Source organism: Urocitellus parryii, chromosome 3 (assembly GCF_045843805.1).
Source record: "Urocitellus parryii isolate mUroPar1 chromosome 3, mUroPar1.hap1, whole genome shotgun sequence".
Classification (NCBI taxonomy): Eukaryota; Metazoa; Chordata; class Mammalia; order Rodentia; family Sciuridae; genus Urocitellus; species Urocitellus parryii.
This window is the reverse complement of record NC_135533.1, coordinates 79,989,675-80,014,771: the sequence shown is the minus strand read 5'-3', so window position 1 is coordinate 80,014,771 and position 25,097 is coordinate 79,989,675. Positions and strand designations below refer to the sequence as shown.

General features: G+C 38.7%; 1 protein-coding gene across 2 annotated transcripts in view; it reads right to left on the bottom strand.

Annotated features, from left to right (window-relative positions):
- Dnah11 (dynein axonemal heavy chain 11) overlaps window positions 1-13,576 on the bottom strand; it is a 305,466-nt gene extending 291,890 nt beyond the window's left edge. For both annotated transcript variants that reach the window (XM_026408127.2, XM_026408145.2), the window contains exons 1-5: window positions 13,016-13,576; window positions 11,567-11,710; window positions 2,115-2,311; window positions 1,533-1,722; window positions 455-554 (exon numbers count right to left, since the gene is read on the bottom strand). In XM_026408127.2, coding sequence (XP_026263912.2) covers window positions 455-554; window positions 1,533-1,722; window positions 2,115-2,311; window positions 11,567-11,710; window positions 13,016-13,375 — 991 coding nt within the window. In that variant the 5' untranslated portion in view covers window positions 13,376-13,576. The remainder of the gene's footprint in view (window positions 1-454; window positions 555-1,532; window positions 1,723-2,114; window positions 2,312-11,566; window positions 11,711-13,015) is intronic.
- Window positions 13,577-25,097: the final 11,521 nt, after the last annotated feature.

Below are 25,097 nucleotides of genomic sequence, written 5' to 3'. Positions count from 1 at the left end.
TTAGGGAGAACTATTCTATTTGGGCAAAACTCAAAGTAAATGGTGGGAGGACAAGGATGGAGAAGAGATTTTTTTTTTTTTTAACTGGATACCTTTTCATAATTTTCTCAGATTTAATATTCACCAAAAGATCAATGATGCCTTTGAGTACTTATAAGCCAAATAACTGGTGGAGATCAAGCACAGATTCATCAATCAGGAGAAAACTAGACAATCACAGCCCGACTGCTGGTAGGAAAACCTCTATGTAGGGGCTTTCATTTACCCTCTGCCAAATACCCAGGCACCTCCCTTCACTAAGATATTCTAATTAGATCTTCAATCTGGGGCCATTTAAGTACCCACTATATACCAGATAAACTAAAAATAGTTTAGTATAGCTGGAGAATAAAGGGTGAGATGAATCTATCATTAGAAGAACCAAGCATCATCGTTTCATGAACAAAAGTCTTACCATTTTCCACAGTCATGAAAATGTCCTTCAAAGTAGAAAAATAGCTGCTTTTTTTGGTTTTCAGAATCTTGACCATCTTGAGGACAACAGGAGCCTTAAGCTAAATTAAATAAGGAAAAAAAAACTTTTAAAAAGGGCTGGAGTTGTGGCTCAGAAATAGAGTACATGCCTAGCATGTGTGAGGCACTGGGTTTGATTCTCATCACCACATATAAAGATACAACAACTAAAAAATATTTTTAAAATTTTAATAAATGTAAGCTAGATGACTAAATCTGTCTGTAATAAAATATTTAAATTATCCTCCACTCACACAATACAATACACACAGTATTTAATACTCAAAGGCATACTTTGTTTTAAGCTAAAAATAACAAAATTTTTTCTTAAGTTTATTTTGCATTTAGTTTTCATTTGAATTTTCAAAAATTAGATTACACATGTAAACCATTACTTAGTCCATGCCAACTTTCTTAATCTGTTTCAGAAAAATCTCTAAAAGACATGTAAATCAACATCTTAGGTTTTAGAACATTTTTTATTTAAAAAAAAATGATAGCAGAATGCATTACAATTCTTACTACACATATACAGCACAATTTTTCATATCTCTGGTTGTATATATGGTATGTTGACACCAATTCATGTCTTCATATATGTACTTTGGATAATGATGTCTCTTATCAAGCACCCAGTAGAGGATTCAAAGTTAGCTCTTCCAAAGCTGTGTATCCAGTAATCAAGACACTTTCCCTTCCCAAATCAATTAAATCAACTAGATTAATGGAATTTTGGCATTTCACCATTTCCCTTGGGGAACATGCTTTTTCCACTGCCACAAAACATTTCCAAGTATCTCAAATGCTGTCAAAATATTCATATGAAGACAAAATTACTTTAATCCCCATTAATTTTAAAAATGCATACCATATACACTTTGGTGTAAGATCAGAGCAGAACACTGAGTCATACAAAGATTTCTTTAAACCTTTAAAATTACTGGATATCACTACTCAGGAGACTTCACTCTACAGTTCTTTGCTTATTTAATTTACAATTTCTAGGACTCTCTACTTACTTGATTATAAGTGCATGATAGATTCTCTCTCCTCATCGTCCAAAAATCCAGCTCACTTTGAGGAGTGAGATGAAGACCACTTAGCAAAGGCTGCATAGAATCTTTTTCTACAATTTCTTGGATTTGATGTGACCAATTAATAACCACAGATTCAACTGCATGAAGTATTCTCCTCTCGTTTGACTGCAGCCTACAAATATTGAAATAATTCAACAGTGAATTATCCAAATATAGATATGAATTTTAATAGGTATTTTATGCATCTGTAAACTAGTTTCCTAAATATTATTTCTTCAAAATCCATTATTTTTACATTCTTAACTGAAGCTATGGCATCTTATTCTGTGTTTAGTAGATCTCTAATATGCCATATCCTCAAAAAATATTTTACTAAAGGAATATTGTTGAGATAATGAGATTTTTCTTTAGAAAATATACCTTGAAATAAAATAACATTTAAAAATAAAATGTAGCTAAAATCACTCCTTACTTTGCAAATAGTTTGCTAAGGATTTGATAGTAAATGGGTTTGCTGGCTCTCCATTTTAATATGCTGTATGAAATATGTACACAATTACATACTTGGTCTCTGAATAATTCTGATCCAGGTCAATGTTTTCTGCAATAGTGGGAATTGGTAGAAGAGTTCTTCTAGACATTTTGCCTCTAAAAATATGCATCTTATTTTTCATGACTTCTACATGATGTTCCATATCTTGTGAAGTAAAGCACGACCAGGATTTATGGTTGGTCTTATTAGAAAGAATAGGCACTAATATCTAGAGAAAGAAAAATGTTTTAAAAAGCAGTTAATTTAAAGACAATATGCTCCTTCAAAGATTTTCTTGTCATAAAAATTGGCAACAAAACCACTCAATTTCATAAATCTCCTAGGATACCAAATTGACATAGTAGAAATGATATTGCTTGTTCATTCAGTTATGTACTTAACAAGAAGTTGTGCAGACTCCCTTAAAAAGTTTTTTTTTTTTTTTTTTTTTTTTTTGTGTATTTCCGGAGCCTATTTTACATAAGAAACTCAGGTTGAGTTCCCAAAGTTGGTTTCTTCTTGCTTTCTTTTTTTTTTTTTTAAGAGAGAGTGAGAGAGGAGAGAGAGAGAGACAGAGAATTTTTTTAATATTTATTTTTCAGTTCTCGGCGGACACAACATCCCTGTTGGTATGTGGTGCTGAGGATCGAACCCGGGCCACACGCACGCCAGGCGAGCGCGCTACCGCTGAGCCACATCCCCAGCCCCTCTTCTTGCTTTCTTGCTCCTTTCCAATAACTATTTATTTTGAATGCATTTGTATGATCTATTTTCCTGATACATTATACACATTATAACTATAAAATTTCAATTAGCTGAAATGCTCAGAAAATAGTTATTCCACCTTTTTTAAAGTTCACATGGAGAACACAGGTTGAACTCACCTTACTGAAAATACCTGGGACCAGAGGGGTTTCTGATTTCAGGGTTCTTGAGACTTGGGAATATTTGAATATACATAATGAGGTATCTTGGGATTGACACACAAGTCTAAACACAAAATTCACTTATGCTTCATATATATTTTATTGTGTAAGCTGAATGTAATTTTATACAATTATTTTTAATAACTGTGTGCATGAAACAAAATTCCATGGCATAGAATTTTCCACTTGTAGCATCAAGTTTGTGCTCAAAAAAATTCAGATTTTCAATTTTTGGATTCAGGATGTTTGACTTGTACAATATTCTGAAAAACTGAAAATTCACTTTTGTTTTCAAATGGTACTGAAACAGATCTCTCCAAATGATATTATTACTTAGCACCTACTATCCATCAAGCTATGAATATGGAGATTAATCAATAGTCCCTGCTCAACAAGCTCAGTGGATAGATGAGGTACCAGAAATCATAATATAAGCATTGTCATAATTAGAGGTGTGTTCAGGATGAACATGAAAACATGGAAGAAATACCTGACTCTGGGATACAATTATATTAGGGAAGACTTGCCAGAAAAAAATTGTTACTTGGCTTGAATCTTTAAGACAAAAGGATGAGGTAAGACAAGACCAATGGTCAGATTGTTTGTGTCTTCCCAAAATATATACGTTGAAAACCTAGCCTTCAAGTTGATCATATTACAAAGAGTGGCCTTTAGGAAGTGATTAGGTCATGAGGGCTCTGAGATTGGTGGTGCCCTTGTTAAAAAAAAGTTCAAAGGAACTCATTTGTCCCTTGCAACAGATGAGGACAAAACTAGAAGGTGCCAACTATAAACTAGGATCAAATCTGCCAGTATCTTCAGTCTTCATCTCATATTTTTAGCCCAGAGCTACATGAAATATTCCCCCCCAACACCAACCAGGAGCATTTAACCACTGAGCCATATCCCCAGCCCTTTTTGATTTTTAACCTATTTTGAGACAGGATCTCACTTAGTTGCTGAGGCTAGCCTGGAACTTGTGATTCTCCTGCCTCAGCCTCTCAAGTGGATGGGATTATAGGCATTCCCCACCATGCCTGTCTGTGAAATAAATTTTATTATTTATAAGGCACCCAGGCTATGGTATTCTGTTACAACAGCCTGAACTGAGTAAGACAGAGAGCATTCCAGAAAACTGCAGCTAGAAACACAGAATTATAGGGCACTAAGGAATCCTAGTGCTTAGGGGAAACTGCCAGTTTGGTCTGCATGGGGCTGGAACTAGCACCCTAGAGAGAAATGACAACATTCAGGCTCTGAGGAAGACAGGGTGGGGGGTGGGACGGCTGGGGTCCAATGAGGGCTTTTTAAACCAGACTGAAGAGATAGGCTTGTAGGGATGAACATGCACAGACCCACTAAGAAGCTACTTTCTAGATTTAATCCCCAGTACCAAAGCTTTTTCTAAAAGTCAGATCTGAGGACAATTCTAGAGTCAACATTCCTACTGGGTATCTGTTTCAGACTTTCATTCTCCTATTCTGTGACTCTCTTAGAACTTAATGTTCCTGCTATGAACTACAGGGGGGGGAAATGCTATAAGATTGAGTTGCATGCTCTGGAAAAGCCGTTATTCAGGCAAACACCTAAAGCATTTCTATAAATAAAACAAGATAAATAGGTCTGGAGTTTGCTTGTTAATTATAATAAATTTGAACAGCAACATACAAACTAATTCAACTAGTCCGTGGGTTTTTCTTGTTCAATTGGGAATTGTCCAGTTTTTGTGATTTGTAAGGAAAAGCCCAAACTTTCTCTGTGACCCAAAATAATTTGGACATGTTTACTAAAGGCAAATACAACCAGAGATAAAGGAACAAGTCTCTCTCTCCCTCCTTCCCAGTTCCACTTCTCTCTAGGAAGAGAGCCTTGACCAAGAACTCTACCCAGCCGACACTCTGATCTCAGCCTCCAGAATGGTGAGAAACAAATGTTTAAGCCTCTTGGTCTACCTGACAAAAACCTCCACAGAACATGCACTGCTATTACCGTCTTTCAATAAACACAAGGACTTAAGTTTGGCCAATGGGCTTTGCTGGCAGCCATCTCAGTAAAAAAAAAAATCACAAGGCTGTTTACTTTCTATCAGCTTCTCCAGTCTCATTTCCTCCCACCTCCCAGCTCATCCCCCAATCTGGGTACATAAACTTCTAAAAACTCAACCTGACCTACATTTCCCAACATTTGTGCCAGGGTGTATGTGTCTTCTGATACCCAGAATGCCTTCCATCTTCTACATCCAGCTACCATCTCCTTGTCCAAAGCAACCAAATAATTTAGCACACCACATATGGATACTTTTCAGAGTAAAAGGAAGCACTAAAAATAACATATTAATTGATCTGTCACAGGCTAAAACTGGAAGTTCCCCAAACTAAGACCTATGTTCATTTAAAAAAAAAAAAAAAAAAACATCAGAAATGTATTGGTTGCTCAAAACATTACATTGATCTTGATATATCATATATCATACATTTGTTTCAAATGGGGTATGAATTCTTTTGTTCCCACATGTACAGATTGCAGGATCACGTTGATTATACAGCCACGTTTATACACACTGCCAAACTAGTGTCTGTTGTATTCTGCTGCCCTTCCTATCCCCCCTCCCTCCCCTCTCCTCCCTCTACCCTATCTACCATAACTCATTTCTCTCACTCTCTTATTTTTTTCCCTCCCCTTCCCCTCACATCCTCTTATATGTATTTTTGTATAACAATTCGGGTCTCCTTCCCTCTTCTGTGCAATTCCCCCCTCCCATCCCCTCCCACCTCTCGTCCCTGTTTGATGGTATTCTTCTCATGCTCTTCCTCCCTGCTCTGTTTTGAGTTCCCCCCCTTATATCAAAGAAGACATTCGGCATTTGTTTTTAAGGGATTGGCTGACTTCACTTAGTATAATCTGCTCTAATGCCATCCATTTCCCTGAAAATGCAATGATTTTGTTGTTTTTTAGTGCTGAGTAATATTCCATTGTGTATATATGCCACATTTTTTTAAATCCATTCATCTATTGAAGGGCATCTAGATTGGTTCCACAGTCTAGCTATTGTGAATTGTGCTGCTATGAAAATTGATGATGCTGTATCCCTGTAGTATGCTCTTTTTAGGTTTTTTGGGAATAGTCTGAGAAGAGGAATAGCTGGGTATGTTCATTTTCTTCAAGACTCCTCACCTCCTGTCACTCTTTCCAATGTAAGAAGATGCCACCAGACTCCCACCACTCCCCACTAAATCCCATTACAGCCCTGACTACCATACCATATTGCTGTTGGTTTCTCTCTCTGCCTAATTAGACTGATTTTTTTTTCCCAGTGCTTAGGATGGAACCCAGGGCTGCACATGCACTAAACATGCACTCTACCTCTCGGGTACACCCCCCAGCCCACTGGACTCTTTTTGAAGGCAAAAAGTACATTACTTATCTCAAGTGTTCAAGAACTGCCACCAACAAGGTATGCAATCAATACTGATTAAATGACGACTGACAATTTTAGGCTTATCAGCATAGAACTTTCCAACTATTCTTCTCAAATGTTGCTCAAAAAGTAGACATCTAAAAAGCTGAAGTGTTTTGTCTTTAATAAGAACACATCATTTAGCCTTAATTTAACTTCCATTCCTTTAACAAATAATTACCAAACTCCTACTAGGTGCCACACAATATTTCTGGGGATTGGAACATGTTAGTGAGTCAAAGATTCAGGAATGAACTGGGATAAGGTAATTAAGATATTTGCCTGGAGAACAAAATTTAAGAGGGCACCAAAAAACTTAGAAATCAAGATGAACATTTAAAAAATATTTTTACATCAAAATTTTCCAGATGTAGTGGTGCATACCTGTAATCCTAGATCCTCAGAAGCCTGAGGCAGTAAAATTGCAATTTAGGCCACCCTTATTAACCTGGCAAGACTGGTCTCAAAATAAAGGTTGGGGATGTAGCTCAGGGCTAGAGGGCTTGTCTAGCATGTATGAGGTCCTGGATTCAATCTCCAATGCCACCCACACACTTCAAAGATTTTCATGAAAAAAATGTCAAAAAATTTAATAAAGACAGGATAGGACTCACTTTACCTTTTGCCTCAGATTCCATATGGATTAGTACTGCTACTAATCCTATGATTTACTTTAAATGTTGATTGTGGTACATTTTTATTTTTTTTTAATTTGCATTACAATGTTATTTATCCTTATTCAAGAAAGTTAAAATGAAATTGCTTTTGTATTATCTTCTCTGAACCTCTTTCCTTCCTTTTTTAGAGGTGATCATTATTCTATAGAAGTAGTGTATCCCCCCCTCATTCATGTTTCTTTTTTTTTGGGGGGGGGCGGGTGGGCAGAGCAGATAACCAGGGATTGAACTCAGGGGCATTCAACCTCTGGGCCACATCCCCAGACCACTTTTTATTTTGAGACAGGGCCTCACTAAGTTGCTGAGGCTGTCTTTGAACTTGTGATCCTTTTGCCTTAGCCTCCTGAGCCACTGAGAGTATGCATCACCACACCTAGGGTATATTTTCTTACATACAATATATAGTACAGTTTTGTTTTTTTTAAAAATCATCAATTATGGTTAGGAATGTAGTTTAGTGGTAGACAATTTGCCTGGCATCCTCAAAGCCGTAGGTTTGAATGCCAGTACTTAAAAAAAAAGGTGGGTATAGGACAGTGGTAGAGTGCTTGCCTAGCAGTATGAAGCCACAAGTTTAATCCCAAGAACCGCACCCCCCCCCCACACACACACACACAGAATTTAAGCAGTAGTATTACCTCCAGTTAACTTTTGCACTCACCTTCATTTTAAAAATGAATCTGTTCAGGTGAATACATTTTGACTTAGTTCATTTAAGCAACTATTGCATGTTCCTACTTTGCCCATTCCCCTATTTGGTAACTACTATTTTCTCTTTTTTTTTTTTTTGTAATTTTTTTTTTAGTTGTAGGTGGGAGCTCTACCCCTGAGCCACAACCCAAGTCCCTCTATTTTTGATATTATAAGCAATGTTGTAAGGAATGCTCTAACCATATTTCTGTGTGTTGCTTCCTTGGCCTGTGTGTGAGGTCCTTGTGTTTGTTGAGATGTGGGGGAGAAGAGCTAGAAATTCAAATTTGCATTCAAGCTCTAACAAGAGTATCAAAACAGTACAGAGGAAGAAAAAACAAAAAAATAAATAAAAACACACAAAACAAAAAAAAACAAAGCTTGAGGATTTTGTTGCTAAAATAATGCCAGAAATGAGAAAAAATACAATGTTTCCAGCAATTGACTCTACCTTTAAAACTAAATAGTAAAAAGTATGAGACTAGGAGGTATTTTCATGTTTGTCAAAATAATAAAATACATTTTCAAATGTGGCAAAGTGGAACTCGACAAAGTTGTAAAATAGTTTAGTGTTATGTATATTTTTTCCAAAGTAATATGGATTTTGCTATGACTTTGAATGTGTATTATCACCTTTATTCCTGCTGAATTCACCTCTTCCAAATTCACTAGCTCACATCTACTCTGTATCAGGTCCTCAGTCTGTTTCATCAGACCCATTTCTTTTGCCAAGTTAATAAGATGTTCACTGTTAAAAATATTTTATCTTAATTAATGCAATGGTTTGGAGTTGCTTTTCTATGATGAAAATTTTGCTGATCTGCATGTGTCCTTGCCTCGCTCTGGTTTCCAACTCGGAAAACCCCCCTTCTTTCTCCAGAAGGGAAGCTTCAGTGAAAAGAGCTATTTGAGCCCAGCACTTGAAGGACGAGAAGGGGTTAGCTGAGTAGATTCAGGGAAAGAGAAGGAAACAGTGAGAGCAAAGGCCTTAGGGCAAGTGTATGCCTGAGGTGTTTAGTAGTTAACAAGTGAGATGAATTCTGAGAGGGAAGGAAGAGGCCAGACCACAAACTTGGGGCCAGTGCTTTCAGCACTACTACTCAATCAGCTGACTTAGCAGCTCTACAGTGGAATCTGAGGTCCTATAGTTCCAGGTGATGCTAGTAATGCAGATTCCCAGCAGCAGCCACCAAAGGAAAGTCTTAATGGTGATAAGTCCTTGGGCCTTTATTGTGAGTGAAACAGGAGCCAAGGCAGTGAGAATGACATTGTGGTTCCTGTTTCAACAAGGTTCATGCCAATGCTGTGCTGGGAATAGGCTGTGAATGAGAGTCACAACAGAAGCAGGGGGATCTTTTAAAAGACTAAGGCAGTAACACAGGGTGAACTGAATCAGGGAAGAAGCAGTGGAGGGGGGCAGGGGATTGATCTGGGAAGTATTCTGAAGACGGAACATACACAATTTCCTAACAGAATCAATATAACATTGAGGCACAGAGTCAAGGATGACTCCATGGTCTTCTGGCTTAAACAATTGTAAGGACTCACCTCCACTAATCTGGGAATAACTACACGTAAAGCCAGAAAAGGAAGATCGAGGAAGGCCAGAAGTTCAACTTTGAGAGGTCAATTATACAAAGTGGAAGTGTCTGGAAGGCATGTGGCTCTCCAAGTTTGGAGGACAGGAGAGAGATCTTGGCTGGAAAAAGAAGTTTAGGAGTCCCTAACACATTATCATAGAACACAGCTAATTTTGTAACTATAGTGGGTACTACCTAAGCTATGAAAATCCTTGGATCTTTTAACCTAAAAATATATAGTCTGACCTTTTAGCCTCATTCATACCAAATATAAACCTTGTAATAAAATTTTTTTGAATACCTGATACATACCACATAATAATGTGATGTCCTTACTTTTTTTCTTTTTCCCAGTGCTCATTTTAGACCCTTCTAAACCACTTATTAAACTTAAATTCTGGATGTTTTATGTTTCCAATAGATGTACACATTGGCATACTCTTTCATCTAACCCTTTTTCTAAATGCTGTGCAGATTCTGGTACTGAGAAAAAGTCAGAAATATCAAAGGAATTCGACAGTTTTCTGTCTTCTGCAAAACAGATGATAGAGCGGGAATCTCTATGAAGAGTGTAGTCTTGCCCTTCTAAGCCCCAGCTGATGGCCATCTAGATGCAAATTACAACAGAAACTCATCAGATTCACAAAAAATTTCTTGAGTACCTGCTGCATACCAAAAACTGTTCCAGGTACTAAAGATAGAAAATGTTTCTTCCCAGCCTCTCCCTATAAACAGCTAAAACTAGTTAGTGGATGCAGGAAGAGGGGAGCCTAAGCAGAGTACTAGAGCTAGTTGCAAGAGACTTGGCCTGCCTGAAAACAAGAAAATACCTCCTTTCAAGAAGACAGGAAGTAGGAGATAAAGGGAAATTGGTAAATATAACTAATAAATGTACTAGCAATTTTACCTACCATGTAGCCTTGGCAGGACTGATTAATGAGTTCTGACTTAGTAAACAATTTTTACAATTGACTTCATGGACAGGTATCTGACCCACTGGTTCCAGTGTTTACTATGCCTTAGAATCAGCTGGGAAGCCTGAACAACTTCCCACAGACATTTTGAATTGCTATCAGTCATTGATATGTTAGAATATTCCCCCAGGTGAACCTAAGGTTCAGTAAAGTTTGAAAACCACAGCTCTAATTCTATGACACCTACACTCCCAAAGATAGCCTGCAAAAAGCATCAGGTAAGGAATGAAGACTTTGGGGCTCCACTGAAGGCCAAACAATTCAGTCTACCTTCCACAAAATCCCCAGGTGATCCAAATGCATGTTAAAGTATCAGTGATAGGTTCAAAGAACATCTCCTGATGTAAAGGGATGTATCAGTCATTTTTCTGTCATTCTGACAATGTACCCAAGATAATCAACTTAGAGGAGGAAAGGTTTATTTTGACTCACAGTTTCAGAGGTTTCCGTCCATAGTTGGTTGACCCTATTGCTTTTGGGCTGGTAGCAAGGTAGCAGCACCTCATGGCCAGATTGGGTGACGTAGAAAGGTTCTCACCTCACAGCAGCCAGGAAGCCAAGAGAAAGGAAGGGCCTGGGGTCCTTATATATCCTTATTGTCCCAATGACATCACTTCCTTTCACTAGATCCCACCTCTTAAAGGTTCCACTACCTACCTTTAGCACCAAGATGAGGTCCAAGTCTTGAAAACATGGGCCTTCAGAGGGAGATTCCAGATCAAATAATAGCAAGGGGTTAAGTGAGTTTTAAGACAAATATTTCTTTCTATCACTTTTTCCATGATCTCACATAAGTGAAACTAAGTTTCAAACTGTTAGTTTCTAACAGGAATCTGAAAAATGGATAATACCCATTTCCAAATGTAAGCTTATCTTATCTGAAGGGAAAGTTTAAAATCTACAACTAAGAGCAAGAACCTAGCCAATTCAAGTTGATTTACATATATTTTCATTACTTGGTGAGGAAGAAGGGAAGGAGGAATGACCTGACAAGTTACCACCTGTTGAGTGTTAGAGTCAGTATAGGCTCATTACAGGAACAATCTAAATGCTGTTACTCTCCAACCACCTGGCTAAAGAAACTGCTGACATCTATGTGTTCTTTCTTTTCAATAGTCATATAATTCCAAGGATCATGGAGATAAACGAAAAATTCAAATATTTTTGAATTGACTAGTACCTCATTTAGGAAAGCAGTTATATGCCCAAGAGATGATGCAGGTAATTCTCCAAATAAAAACGTTCGAGATAAATCATTTACTCCAATGCTTTCAGTAATCTTCTTAGCAATATAAACAACTTTATGTTTTGCATCTCGTGGAATCTGAAACAAGAGCAAGATAATTAATGCAAGTTCACTATATAGTTTCCTGATTAACAAGCAGGATTTGCTGTTCCCAATTTGTAGCCAGATTGCTAACATAAGAAACAAAACCTGGCATCTTGCCCATCTTTACAAACAAGGTCATTCTCATGTTCTTCCCTATTCTCCAAAGTACATACAATTTTCTTTGTTTTTTATAATGTTAATTTCACAGTATTATTGGTGTGGAAATACCACCTTTAAAGGCATGTCAATTACAGCAAATCAACACATAGCATAAGATCTCATAATTTAAAACAGAGCAGATACAATGTTTCAATCTTAAAAATTATTTTTAATAATATTCTCTTCTTTGGACATAAGCCAAACTGAGATAAAGACAAGGCACAAGAGTCTAATTTGTATTTCTGTCTTCAAGGCAAAGATTAGAAGTGTTTAACCAAGATATTCTAACATCTTCACAACTATTGAGTCATTTCTATTTAGCTTCCTCAACACTGAAGTACTTTTTTGGCTGAAGGACTTTTAAATAATAAGTTACAATTAGAAGAATACCAAAACAAAGATTTTCAAAACTCACAAAACCCTCAGACACCCTTCATGTCACATTTTAGTGTCTGAGATCCTATTTTCCAACTATCCTAAGGACATCTAGGATGCTAATATCACTTTACAACATTCACCTGAGACACAACTGCCTAAAGACCGCGAATCTTCCTCCAAGCTCTTCACACAGGAAAAATGCGAACTACAAATGCTGTTCTTGATATAGTAACCAGATTTTAGTGGACAAGCAACGTAAGTTCAAAAATAAAAAGAAAAGGAGGAAAAGAGGGAGAAAGGAAGGATCACCAAGTTGTGCGCATATTGCCTGGATGCTCCTTTTTAAGGACTCAATATTTCTCCCCGGAATGGAATGTGGTTGACAGGTAGTCAGACTAACCAGTGATACGTTATACGAACTCTACCAAACATGTTTTAAAATATATGATTTCAGAGTAACCCAAGAGCGACTGAGACGGAGATTATTTGCCACAGAAAACCCTGGATTTCCTGCATTGTCCCGTCTCAAGAAGCTCAAAGGGACATTCTCCGTCAAATGAAAAGGACTGAAAACTATAAAGCTGAACTGCAAAGTGGAGCACGTGAGAGGAGAGGGGTTCTGCGGATTCCAGGAAAGAGAATTCAAACTAAATTTTCTTAAGCGCCCCGGGGAGTGCGGGGACCAGGAGGCACTACCGACTTTCCCACCTACAACGTCCGTTTTGCCCGTCCTGAGACGTGGCAGGTCCCCTCTCCCCTTACCTCCCGGGAGACCGCGAGCCGCCCAGTGGTGGCGACGCTGAACACAAGGCAGACAGGGCTGATGCTCTCCAAAAATTCCCCAAGAACCTGCCGATTTTCCTCACTCGCCAAATACTGGTTCCAATTCTCCTCCCGGAGTCCCAGCATCTGCTCCAGGTGGCCTCGGAGGACGCGCACTCGTGGGTCTTGAGCGAAACTCCGCGCTCTCCTAGCCTCCACTTCCTCCTCTTCTTCCTCCTCCTCTTCAAACTCCATAGAACCTGAGGCCTCCAGGCGGGTCCCCGGGGTCTGGCGTAAAGTCGGGACTTCCAGAAAACCTTGAGTCTCGGAGCTTGCCCCTCGGGCTGCCATTTGGTGCATCCAAGGGATCACGGAGCCAGACAGCTCTTGGCGCTCACCTCTCTGCAGTCTGGAGTGGAGGAGGACACGCCGACACAGCTCACCTCCGGAGGTGCCCACCTGCCTTGCGATCGCGGACCCTCGTCCCCGACCTGCTTCTACTTAACTGCCGCGAGACTGTGCTCACTGCGAGCCCGGCGGATGGAGGCGGTGGCCCGGGACAAGCAACGCGTCCCGTTTCCCAGGGGACGGCGTCCCCGCCCCTGCTCCTTGGGGCGGAGTGAGAGCCGGGTGCCTCCGCCCAGCACAGGCGAGGTCCGCAGCCTGAGGGAAACCTGGCAGGGAGAGGTGTGTATCCTGATTCGGTCTGCGCCACCCATTCACTCCACTGCTGTCCACTCCTTCGCCTACCCGACGTCTTTGTGGGGCTCCCAGTGACAGCCGGGTATTGATTAGCTGCTCTCAATTAAGCAGTGCTATCTTGGGCGGAGCTCCAGGCTGAATCCTTTACCTCGATTAGTTGATGAGTTCCTGTGATCTCTAGAAAGCCAGGGCTCCGACTGGTCAGTCTTGTATAGGTAAGGAACTAAACCACGAAGTCACAAGGGAATTGTGTAATCGGTATTCGGGGCTCAAGTCCAGGGCTTTTATTCCCTTTACTAGAGATGATCCATGTATTACCAGAAAAGAGTCAACTCAAAGTTCAACTTTCTGAGTTGTGAAAGTCCAAGATCTTGGTATCTAAAATCCTGATTCCCATCCGTAACCTAACACCAGAATGTTATTACTCCCCCTCAAAAAAGAATGCACAGCGCTCTTTGTAAACTCCAGTGTGTTCTAAAAATCTGTAGTTTTCAAGAGTAAAAGTGCACGGGAGGAAAATACTAGATAAAACATAGTCTTCATGGCACGGTAGCCCATGCTGTACTCCCAGGGCTCAGAAGGCTGAGGCAGGAGGATTGCAGTTCAGCCTAGCAACTTAGTGAGGCCCTAAGCAACTTAGTGAGACAGTGTCTCACTGTCTCAAAATTAAAAAATAAAAAAGGCTGAGAATGTGGTTCAGTGGTTAAGCACCCCTGGACTTAATCCCTGGCACACACACACACAAAAAAAAGTCTTCGGTAATGCTGAAATGAAATGGAATTTCAGTATAGTCTATAAGTGGTACTTGTAGAGACATTATGATTATGATTATTATTATTATTATTATTATTATTATTATTATTATTGGTACCGGGGATTGAATCTTGGGAGAGCTCAACCAATGAGCCACACCTCCAGCCCTTTTTAATTTTTATTTTATTTTTTATTTATTTATTTATTTATTTATTTATTTTTTGCGACAAGGGTCTCACTAAGTTGCTTAGGGACTCGCTAAATTTCTGAAACTGGCTTTAAATTTGCGATTTAAATTTGCCTCAGCTGCTGGGATTACAGGTGTGTACCACCAAGCCAGGAACTTGTAAAGACTATTAAGAAAGTTCCCATTTTTAAGTAGCCAGAGTTTTGAGAAGGGAGTCTTTGAACTAAAACTTCTTAGCAGTTCCCCTTTGTTAATTATTAATTATAAAATAAAGATTTGAACCCCTTCTCTTCCATAGATGCTACTGATAGTGTTGCCCTCAATAATTTATATAATACTAGATTGTTGATTATGTTTATAGGAAGATTTTGAGCCTCAGATATTTTTCTCTTCAAAATAATAATTGTCTCTCATAACCCTCTATATGCTTTCTAGTTATATGATCAGAATTTTGAATGTATATAAGCTGGTGCAAACCCTTTAAAATTACTTCAAGCCTGCTTTGGCTAGTCCATGATATCTTTGGGGCTCCAAGTTGCTGGAATGAAAGCCTAGCAATAGTTCTCAGACCCTCCTCTCACCCCTGTATTCCTAGTTTGCATTCCCCTACTCCAAAGAAACAGCAAATATGTATATAATAGTTGAATTAAATTGGAAATGAATAACCACTTTCAGATTCAGTAGGGTGTGTGGGGTGCAGAAGCCACAAGCATGTGCACATGTTGCTGGGGATGGAATCCAGGGCCTCATACAAGCTAGGCAAGTGCTCTACCACTAAGCTACATTCCCAGCCCTCAGGAGGAAAGTTTTTAAATAATACAGCTGATATTAAAGTACACTTTTCAAAAAGTTAAATATGTAACTCAAATTACAGAAAAACATGACAAAGACTTATTCAACTCAATAATGAGGAAAGCAACGAAACACTAAAGTTGGTTCCATTGCAGAGACTTGAAATAAGATTGATAGGTTAAATGCAATATTCATTTATGCCCTGCAGGGCAATGTAATGTTAAGTTTTAGGGGGAGGATTTTGGGAGGTTTCCAGAATAATTTGTTTTTCAGAAATAATTTACATATGTACTGAATAAAAAAAATGCATATATATAGCTTCATAGACTTTAGGTCTTTAATCCATAGTAGAAAATGAGCACCCCTCGCAAAAAAAAAAAAAAAAAATCATATATTTCTCTAGATAATTAAATAACGTTTTGGTGTACCAGTTAAACAACATTCCAGTATGGTTTTGAAAGACCATGCTGTCTTTCCTTTATCTTATTCCCAATTTTTGAATATTTTTTCTCAATTATACCTGCCATTTCTCAAGAACCAGCTGTGTGGCCTTGTGTTGAGACTGCAATAACAAACTCAACAAAAATCTTGCCCTAATATTGTGATTATAAGGTATACTTACTGTATTTCACTGAATAATTATTGCAGATTTTTTCCCATTTTGGGGTGGATTTTTTTGGGGGGGAGTGAGGGAGTTGTTTTTTGCAAAACAGTGGGATACAACCATTTTGTGAAGTTTTTTTGTTTTATTTTGTTTTTTGTACTGGGGATTTAACCCAGGACTACTTTACCACTAAGCTATATCCCCAGTCCATTTTATTTTTTATTTTGAGACAGGATCTCATTTAGTTGTTGAAAGCCTTACTAAGTTGCTTAGGCTGGCCTTGAACGTTCAATCTTCCTGTTTCAATCTCTCAAGTTGCTGGAATAAGAAGTATGCACCACCAAACCCACCTGTGAAGTTTTTTTTTTAAATTGTGTTGTTATTACTTTAAAATCATTTGTTACTAAACTGTGTTTGGTGCAAGATTATAATGCATGGAATATTCATGAATATACATTAAAACTGAGTAGTCCAAACCAATGCATAGCATTTCTTCATGACAGTTTAGTGAACACTTTTTCAGTCTGAAAATAAAAAGTTAATACATGAACGATTTCTGCATTGTAGTTGGAATAATATTACACTTGAAAAAAAGTTGCTACAGTATTGCAAAGTAGAGATGTATGCAATTATATCTGTGTTCAAAGATTCTGCATTGCTCTCATAGATTTTGTTACCTGGCATACTAACCTCAGCACCACACATACAAGATGTGTTTGCAGTTAGTGCTGCAGCACTCTGAACAACCCACATAAGTCAGCTTTTGGAAATACACTGACAATGCAAGTGCACTGAGAAGTCTAGCCTCCCCTCTCACAGTGTGAGAAGATAATTGTGCATCCATATGTCACTGCTGAATGCATTGTTGTTGTTTACTTTTTAAGCAGCATAATGAACAGAATCATACCACATGACAATTACAATATGAAAGATTACAAACCAATTTTTGGACTGAGAAAAACACGGTGTGACTATTATGCTGCGGCAACAATTATACCGAAAAATATGGTGTCCTGGCTGGACTAGGCCAATCGCAGTCGACTTCTACCATGTACTAGATGTGTGACCTTGGCCAGCTGCTTACATTGTAGGTGCCTCGGTTTCCTCATGTCCTGCCTCCTCGGTCCTGCCATGGATGCTTGCTTTGTTGAGCCTCTGCCAGTTGTGGAAGAACATATTCAGATAGCCTGCTGGTGGAAAGAGCCACCTGGGCTCAACTCATGGCTTAGGGGAAAGTTCAGTGACGTCCTGCCTTGATCAGCCCATGCTCAACCAGCCCACCAGTGTATGAACAAGAACAGATGATTCTCATTTTAGCAACATGTTTGTGGCCAGATGTGTTTTGCAGCAATAGTGTGGCACCAGTAGGTAGAATATCACACCATAGGGTTGTTGAGAGAAGTCATTTAGTTTGGATACATAAAAAGAATAATAATTTATACCAAATATCTGGCAAGTTATAAGCATTATAAGGATTTATTAATAGGTAGAAAGGAAAAAATATGAGAAACTAAGCAAAGACAGCATGTTTTTTTCTGTCAGATTATGATAAGTTGGTTTTTAAAAAATATTTTATTAGTTATTGATGGATCTTTATTTATTTATTTGCTTATATGTGGTACTGAGACTCGAACCCAGTGCCTCACACAGGATAGGCAAGCGCTCTACCAGTCACAACCCCAGCCCCATGATAAGTTGTTTTTTCTGTTTCTCTCTCTCTCTCTCTCTCTCTCTCTCTCTCTCTCTCTCTCTCTTGTTGTTGTTCTTGTTGTTGTTGTTGTTGTTTTCGTTATCTTGATTTTTTGAGACAGGATCTTGCCAAGTTGCCCAGGCTGACCTCGAACTTGTGATCCTCCTGCCTCAGCCTCAGGTTGCTGGGATTATAGGCATATACCACTGCACCTGGCCAGACAATGATAAACTCTAAGAAGAAAAGCAAAGGAGAGTGAAGGGCTCGGGGTGGGGAAGGTGCTAGTTAGCATTAGTTTTCAAGTGAATCCTCAATTTTGAGCAGGAACTTCAGGGAGAGAGAGTGAGTGAGCCACAGATTCTGGAAGAAGACTCTTCCAGGTGCAAGGAAGAGAAAGCAGACTGACAAGAGAGGCTGTTTGGTTTTTGGAGAAACAGCAAGGTCAATGAGAGAGAAGAGTAGGAGATGAAGACAAATAAGAAACAAGAAGCAAAATCATGTATGGCTGTGGCACCATCTGAAATTTTTCTTTTTCCTTTTTTTGGTACTGAGATTGAACCCGTGGGCACTCTACCATTGTGCTACATCCCCAGCCTTTTAAATTTTAAGACAGGTTCTGAAGGTTAAGTTGCTTAGGGCCTTGTTAAGTTACGGAGGCTGGCTTTGAACTTGCAATCCTCCTGCCTCAACCTTCTGAGTTTCTGGGATTATAGGTATGCACCACCACACCTGGCATGGCTGGAATTTTCTTTAAAAATGTGGCAGAAACCGCTGTCTCCAGATTCCACTCATCCTTTATTGCTCCTGGTAATAAAACTCTGACTCCCATTCCAAGTTTTAATAGAATCAGAGTCACCCAAACTAGAAATTTCATTTCCTAATTTCCCTTGTATCTAAAGGAAAGTGAGAGTAAATGAGGTATGCAACCTATGTTGTGTTCTTAGAATTTGCCTGGCTGGATATGTTGGAACAGGCCTGTAGTCCCAGTGACTCTGAAGGCTAATGCAGGAGGATTGCAAGATGAAGGCCAACCTCAGCAACACAGTGAGGTCCTAAATGACCTAGTGAGACCCTCAAAATTTTTAAAAATAGGGCTAGGAATATAACTCAGTGGTAAGGCTCCCTGGGTTCAATCTCCAATACTGAAAGAAAAAGGAGAGAGAAGGAGAGATGTGGGGGGGGGAAGGAAAATTATTTGCCTGTCTCCATTTCTTATCTTTCCAACTTGATGACAAAAATATGAATATGGAAGGTTGAACCATATTCAGACATGCAAATAACCCTAAACACATGGAAAGATGTTCAACCTCCCTCACAAAGGAAAAATGCAAATCCAAACTAGAGTACAATTCTATTTTTTTTCTTATTGGTGTTTAGTTTAAAAAATATATGTGGTGTGTGTGTGTGTGTGTGTGTGTGTGTGTGTGTGTGTGTGTGTGTGAAAGAGAGAGAGAGAGAGAGAGAGAGAGAGAGGCATACACAAACAAAAACAAAACAAATAAATCACTATCAAGAGGAAAAATAACCAACAGAAACAGACTCCAGTATGGTATAGATGTTGGGATTTTTTTTTGGGGGGGGGTACAAGGTTTTGAACCCGGGAGTGCTTTATCACTGAGCTATATCCCCAGTCCTCTTCTTATTTTGAGAAAAGGTTATCACTCAGTTGCTAAGGGTCTCACTCAGTTGCTGAGATGAGCCTTGAACTGGCCTTAGTTTAAGAAATGAAATTTCTAGTGTGGGTGACTCTGATTTTGTTAAAACTGGCCTTAGTTCCCCTAGTTGCTGGGAGCACAGGCATGCACTAGCACACCCAACAGATGTTAGAATTCATGAACGAGGATTTAAGTAATTATGAGTAATTATTAAAGTTACTAATGGAAAAGATTGGATAAAGATATTCACCAAAATGATAAAACTATTTTTTAAAAAGCTAATGGAAATGCTAAAACAAAACAAAAACACACACACAGAAACAGACATAAAGAATGCCTATGACAGGATCATCTTATAAGGAATCAGTGAATGTGAAGATAGATCCACAGAAATTACCCAAACTGGAACAAAGAGAATTTTAAAAAGCTGTGGAACAATATCAAACAGTGTCAGACTCAGACTTGGAATCCTAGAAAGAGATTAGAGAGAGAAAAATCATGAAGCAGAAGGAATCTTTTTTTAAAAAATGGTTGATATATATTTCTGAAATCAATGAACAATGTCCAACTACAAATCTAAGAAACTTAGAGGACATCAAGCAAGAAACATACCAAGCAAACACCCCCCAACCCTCCCCCCCAACACACACCTAGATGTATCCTGTCAAGCTGTTTAAAACAAAAGACAGAGAACATATTAGAGGCAACCAGAGAGAGAGGACCAGTGTTATAAGAAAAGAATTACAACAGACTTCTTTCATGCCAGAAGACAATAGAGTGACATCTTTAAAATGCTGGAAGAATAAAACAAACAAGAAATAAAAACTTTCTCAGTGAAACAGAAACTGAGAGAATTCATCATCAGCAAACCTGTACTATAGGAGGAAGAACAAGACAGAGAAATCTTGGTTCACAGGATGGACGCCTGGAGCAGGACTTCCCATGTACCTTTGAACAGTTACATAGAAGAGAAATCAATATTTTCTTTTTTATGGTATTTTTTGGATCTCTGTGTTGAAGCACCTTAGCCTGTATTCTAACTAATACAGAGGAAGATCCATTGTTTGAGATCTCCCTTGGATTTTAAAAGGTTGATTCTAGCTGCTTGCTGTGTCTAGAAAATAAAGAGTCAAGGGCTATAGTAATAATAGGTGAGAGATGATGATAGCTTAGACCAGTTTTAGTATTGGGGATGATGATAAGTTATAAGAAGTGGTTAGATTCTGAATACGTTTTGAAAGTAAAGCTAACAGCATGTTAAAGGTTTAGATATAGGATCTATAAGAAGCAATAATTATGGATTAATCCAATCTTTCTTTTGACAAAGTGAGGGTTGGATTTGAAATGTGTTGAGATAAGGGAACTTAAAAACACAGGCTTGAAGAAGGAAACCAGGAGTTTGTTTGTGGACATGTTAAAGGTGAGATGTTCATTCAATGTGCAAGTGGAGATATTGAAATACCAGTTGGATAGAATGTATAGATTTTGGGGCTAGGTGCAATTTAGATAAATAAATTTGGGAGTCATCAGCACAGTGATGATATTTGAAGTCAAAAGACTGGAAGAGATCATATGAAGACCAAACCCTGGGGCAGGGGAGAAACAGGTAAAGAAGACTGAGGAGATGAAGACAATGCTGCTATAAGAAAACCAAGGGAAAGTGAAGTTCTAAAAGCCAAGAAAGTGTGGATGTGTAACCGATGTGATTCTGTAATCTGTATACGGGGTAAAAATGGGAGTTCATAATCCACTTAAATCAAATGTATGAAATATGATATGTCAAGATATGATATTGTAATGTTTTGAACAACTAAAACGAAAAAAAAGCCAAGAGAGGAAAAGAAATTCCAGGGGGAAAAAAAAAAGGATTTCAGGAAACTGTGCTTTATGTTTCTGAGAAGGCCAATAGATGAAGATTGAGAATCAACCCCTGGACTTAGTCACATGGAGAGGTCCTTTATGACCAAGCAAAGAACTATGTCAATGGAATAGTGAGGTCAAAAGTCTGGTCCAACCCCCAGGACCCAAGAGGGGGAGGTGCAGAATTTAAGAGAGAATAGAAAAATCAAGTTTGAAGATAGTGAGAATGGGAAACTTTAGAAGGAATGGAGAAATAAAGCAGGAAGGGGGCAAGGGCACAGGAGTTTTCTTTTTGAAAGGTCTTTTCCTGTTTAAAAACATATCTTCTTGCATTTTATTTTTCTGATGAGATTGATTCAGTAGGGAAGAGAAGATTGCTGGTGCTAGGGAGAAAAAAAAAGGTATTGTTATCTGAGCAGGTAAGAAGAGGATGAAATCAAGACTTAAATAGTGGAAATGCATCCATAGAAGCAGAAGGAAAGGCAGAGGAAGATTCAGGCAGTTTGGTAAATGTGGGGATGGACATTAGTGAAGGTAAATGTGGGGATGGACATTAATTCTCTTCTGATTATCTATTTTCTGATGAAATAGAAGCAGGGTCATCAACTGAGAGTGCAGAATAGAGAAGAGATGTTCAAAGCTTGATAACAGAGAAGGTATGAAAGAATGGTTCAAGAGACTTGGAAGGTGAATGAGCTATCAAAATGAACAGTTTGCAAAGCAGTACTAAGGTTCCATTTGAGTTCAATTATCATGGATTTGGATGTTTTTCTCTAGCTCTATTCAACTGCATGGTTGTAGGAACTGAGTTGGCTGGATATAACCAATTGGTTGGTGCCGCAGTCTGGCTGGGCACAAATCACGAGCCACTTAAGCAGGAACAAATTTTATTTCCGAACTCCCTCGACGCCATGCAAGCAGCCTTCTCCTGGGACACACCACACACCAACTGGAAAATCCCTCCTCCGGAAATCCCTCCTCTGGAACTTCCCCAACCAAAGCGAACTCCCCAGGAATCCCGCAAGAACTCCAAAGTAGCAGGCCGAGGTGGATAGCAGGGGTCTAATATACAATTGAATACATAGCTTAACATGACCATCATCATCTCAATGGCTTGCTGGCGTTACTTCTCAACCACTCCGTTCTAGCAAAAATGCCATGCATCATCCCGACTAGGCTGTGGCCCTCAACAGGTTTGTTTTGCCAAAGTAGTTTGATGGAGGGAGATTGGGGCAGTGGAGTTGAGGGCACATGGAAGTCAGCCATTCATATTTTTTTAAAATATATTTTTAGTTGTCTGTGGACCTTTGTTTTATTTATTTATATGTGGTGCTGAGAATCAAACCCAGGGCTTCACACACACTAGGCAAGTGCTCTATCACTGAGTCACAACTTCAGTCCCAGTCATTAATATTTTACTACGTATTTAAATTGGGTAAGGAGGGAAGTGACAATAGGAAGAGATTAGGGGCAATACAAAGAAGACACAGCTTATTACAGGGACTCAGCCACATCAATGTTTATAGCAGCACAATTCACAATAGCTAAACTGTGGAGCCAACCTAGATGCCCTTCAGTGGATGAATGGATAAAAAAAAATGTGGCATATATACACAATGGAGTTTTACTCAGCAACAAAAGAGAATAAAATCATGGCATTTGCAGGTAAATGGATGGCATTGGAGAAGATAATGCTAAGTGAAGTTAGCCAATCCCCCAAAAAACAAATGCTGAATGTTTTCTCAGATATAAGGCTGACTCATAGTGGAGTAGGGAGGAGGAGCATGAGAGGAATAGATGAATTCTAGATAGGGAAGAGGGGAGGGAGGAAAAGGGAGGAGGCAGGGGATTAGCAAGGATGGTGGAATGTGATAGACATCATTATCCAAAGAACATGTATGAAGACATGAATTGGGTGTCAGCATACTTTATATATAAACAGAGATGAAAAATTGTGGTATATATGTGTAATAAGAATTGTAATGCAAAAAAACCCACAAAATAATCAAAGTACATGTGTAAAGACATGAACTGGTGTGAACATACTTTATATAGAAAGATATGAAAAATTGTGCTCTATATGTGTAATAAGAATTGTAATGCATTTCACTGTTGTGTATTTTAAAAAATAAAATCAATTTAATAAAAAAGAAAAGAAAAAAAACCCAGAATCAATGGATTGCTCAACCAGATGAAGTTAAAGACACTTGAAGTCTGAGTAGCTGAGAAGATTGCTAGAAGGATAAAATATGGTAGTGAGAATGTGATGTTGGAAGTGAAACAATTAAGTATTTATAGTTATTGGAAATGAAGAGGTCTAGGTAGGAGCATGTAGGTCAGTAGCTGAGTTGTATGAACTTCAGGATCACTGTAAGACAAGAGGATGCCAGAAATAAAGGTTTGAAAAGATCATCTCTGTTGCTGCTGAAAGCATTAAAAATACTTACAAAAATTGTGTTGGAAAGAGTGACAGTATGGCAAGAGCTCTAAGAAGGATTGGCTCAGGGATCTGAAGAGGACAACAAGGTATCTCATACAATCCTCACAGTGACTCTTGAGATACTACAACTATCATCTCTATGTAAGAAATGAAGAAGCTGACACTGAGAGAAGTCAAATAACTTGCCTAATGTGAGATAAATACTGTCTCTTCTTTGGGAAAGTAGATTCCTGCTGAACACAACAAGGATGAATACTTCCTCTTCAGTACCAGCCTCATAAATAATAGTAGATGATGACTTCCAGAATCCTAAAAAAAAAGTTACTTCTACAGTTTGCAAAAGCCTAAAAATTCCCTCAACCTCTTTGTTCCAATCACACAATTATTCTGTGAGGATAAATGATCCAGTTTTACAATTCTTTTCAAGTTTGATAAAGTGCTCAAGAAGAGTAGGAGGGTTCCACACAACTGAAGGGGAACAGAGTGCCTGGAGGGGAGGAGGAAAGGACAACAAAAGTAGACTTGAAAGTGATTCAGTATTGTGTCTAATTCTACCACAAGCCATGTCAGACAGAATGCTTTGCTCTCTACTGCTGTAAACAAAAATATCTAACTGAAAAATGATATATGGGAAGGACATTGATAATGTCACGCAAGAACTCTGAATGTACAGAGTTTGTGGGCAGTTTGATTCAATGAGGCAGGGATGAGACTGTGGTCCCAGTGAGTCAGTGATTCTTCTATCATGATTGCCAAGTGGCAGCTATGCTTTTTAGCATTTCACGCAGGTGACTAGGTCCCACAAGAAAAGGAAACATCTTAGTTTGCTTGCTGCTGCTATAACAAAATACTACAAACCAGCTAATTTGTTAAGAATAAAATTAGTTTGGCTAAAGATTCTAGAGACGGGGAAGTCCAAGAGTATGATGCCAGCATCTGATTAAGGCTAATGTTGCATCATAATATGGGAGGAAGGGCAGGGGAGCATGCCATATACCTACAAGAAGGGGGACCAACTCATTGTTCTATCAGGAACCACTCCCTTATAACCTCCATAACAGCATCAATGCATTCATAAGGATGAAGCCTTTGTGATCTAGTCACTTCCCATAAGACCCCCCTCTTAGTACTGTTACAATGGCAATTATATTCTAACATGAGTTTTTAAAGGCGGCAATTAAAACATAGCAAAGAACATCTTCATTTTTAGCAAAACAACAACAACAAAACCCACGAACAACCTCCCAAAGCCTTACGAAAACTTCCTTCTACATATGCTTGGCCAGAGTGACATCTCATGCCCATGTCTAAATCTTGGCATTTGACATGAGAAATGAGATCTTCTTGGTTAGCTTACCAAAGATTTATCTTCAATCTCTTCTTAAGGATATGGCCACTA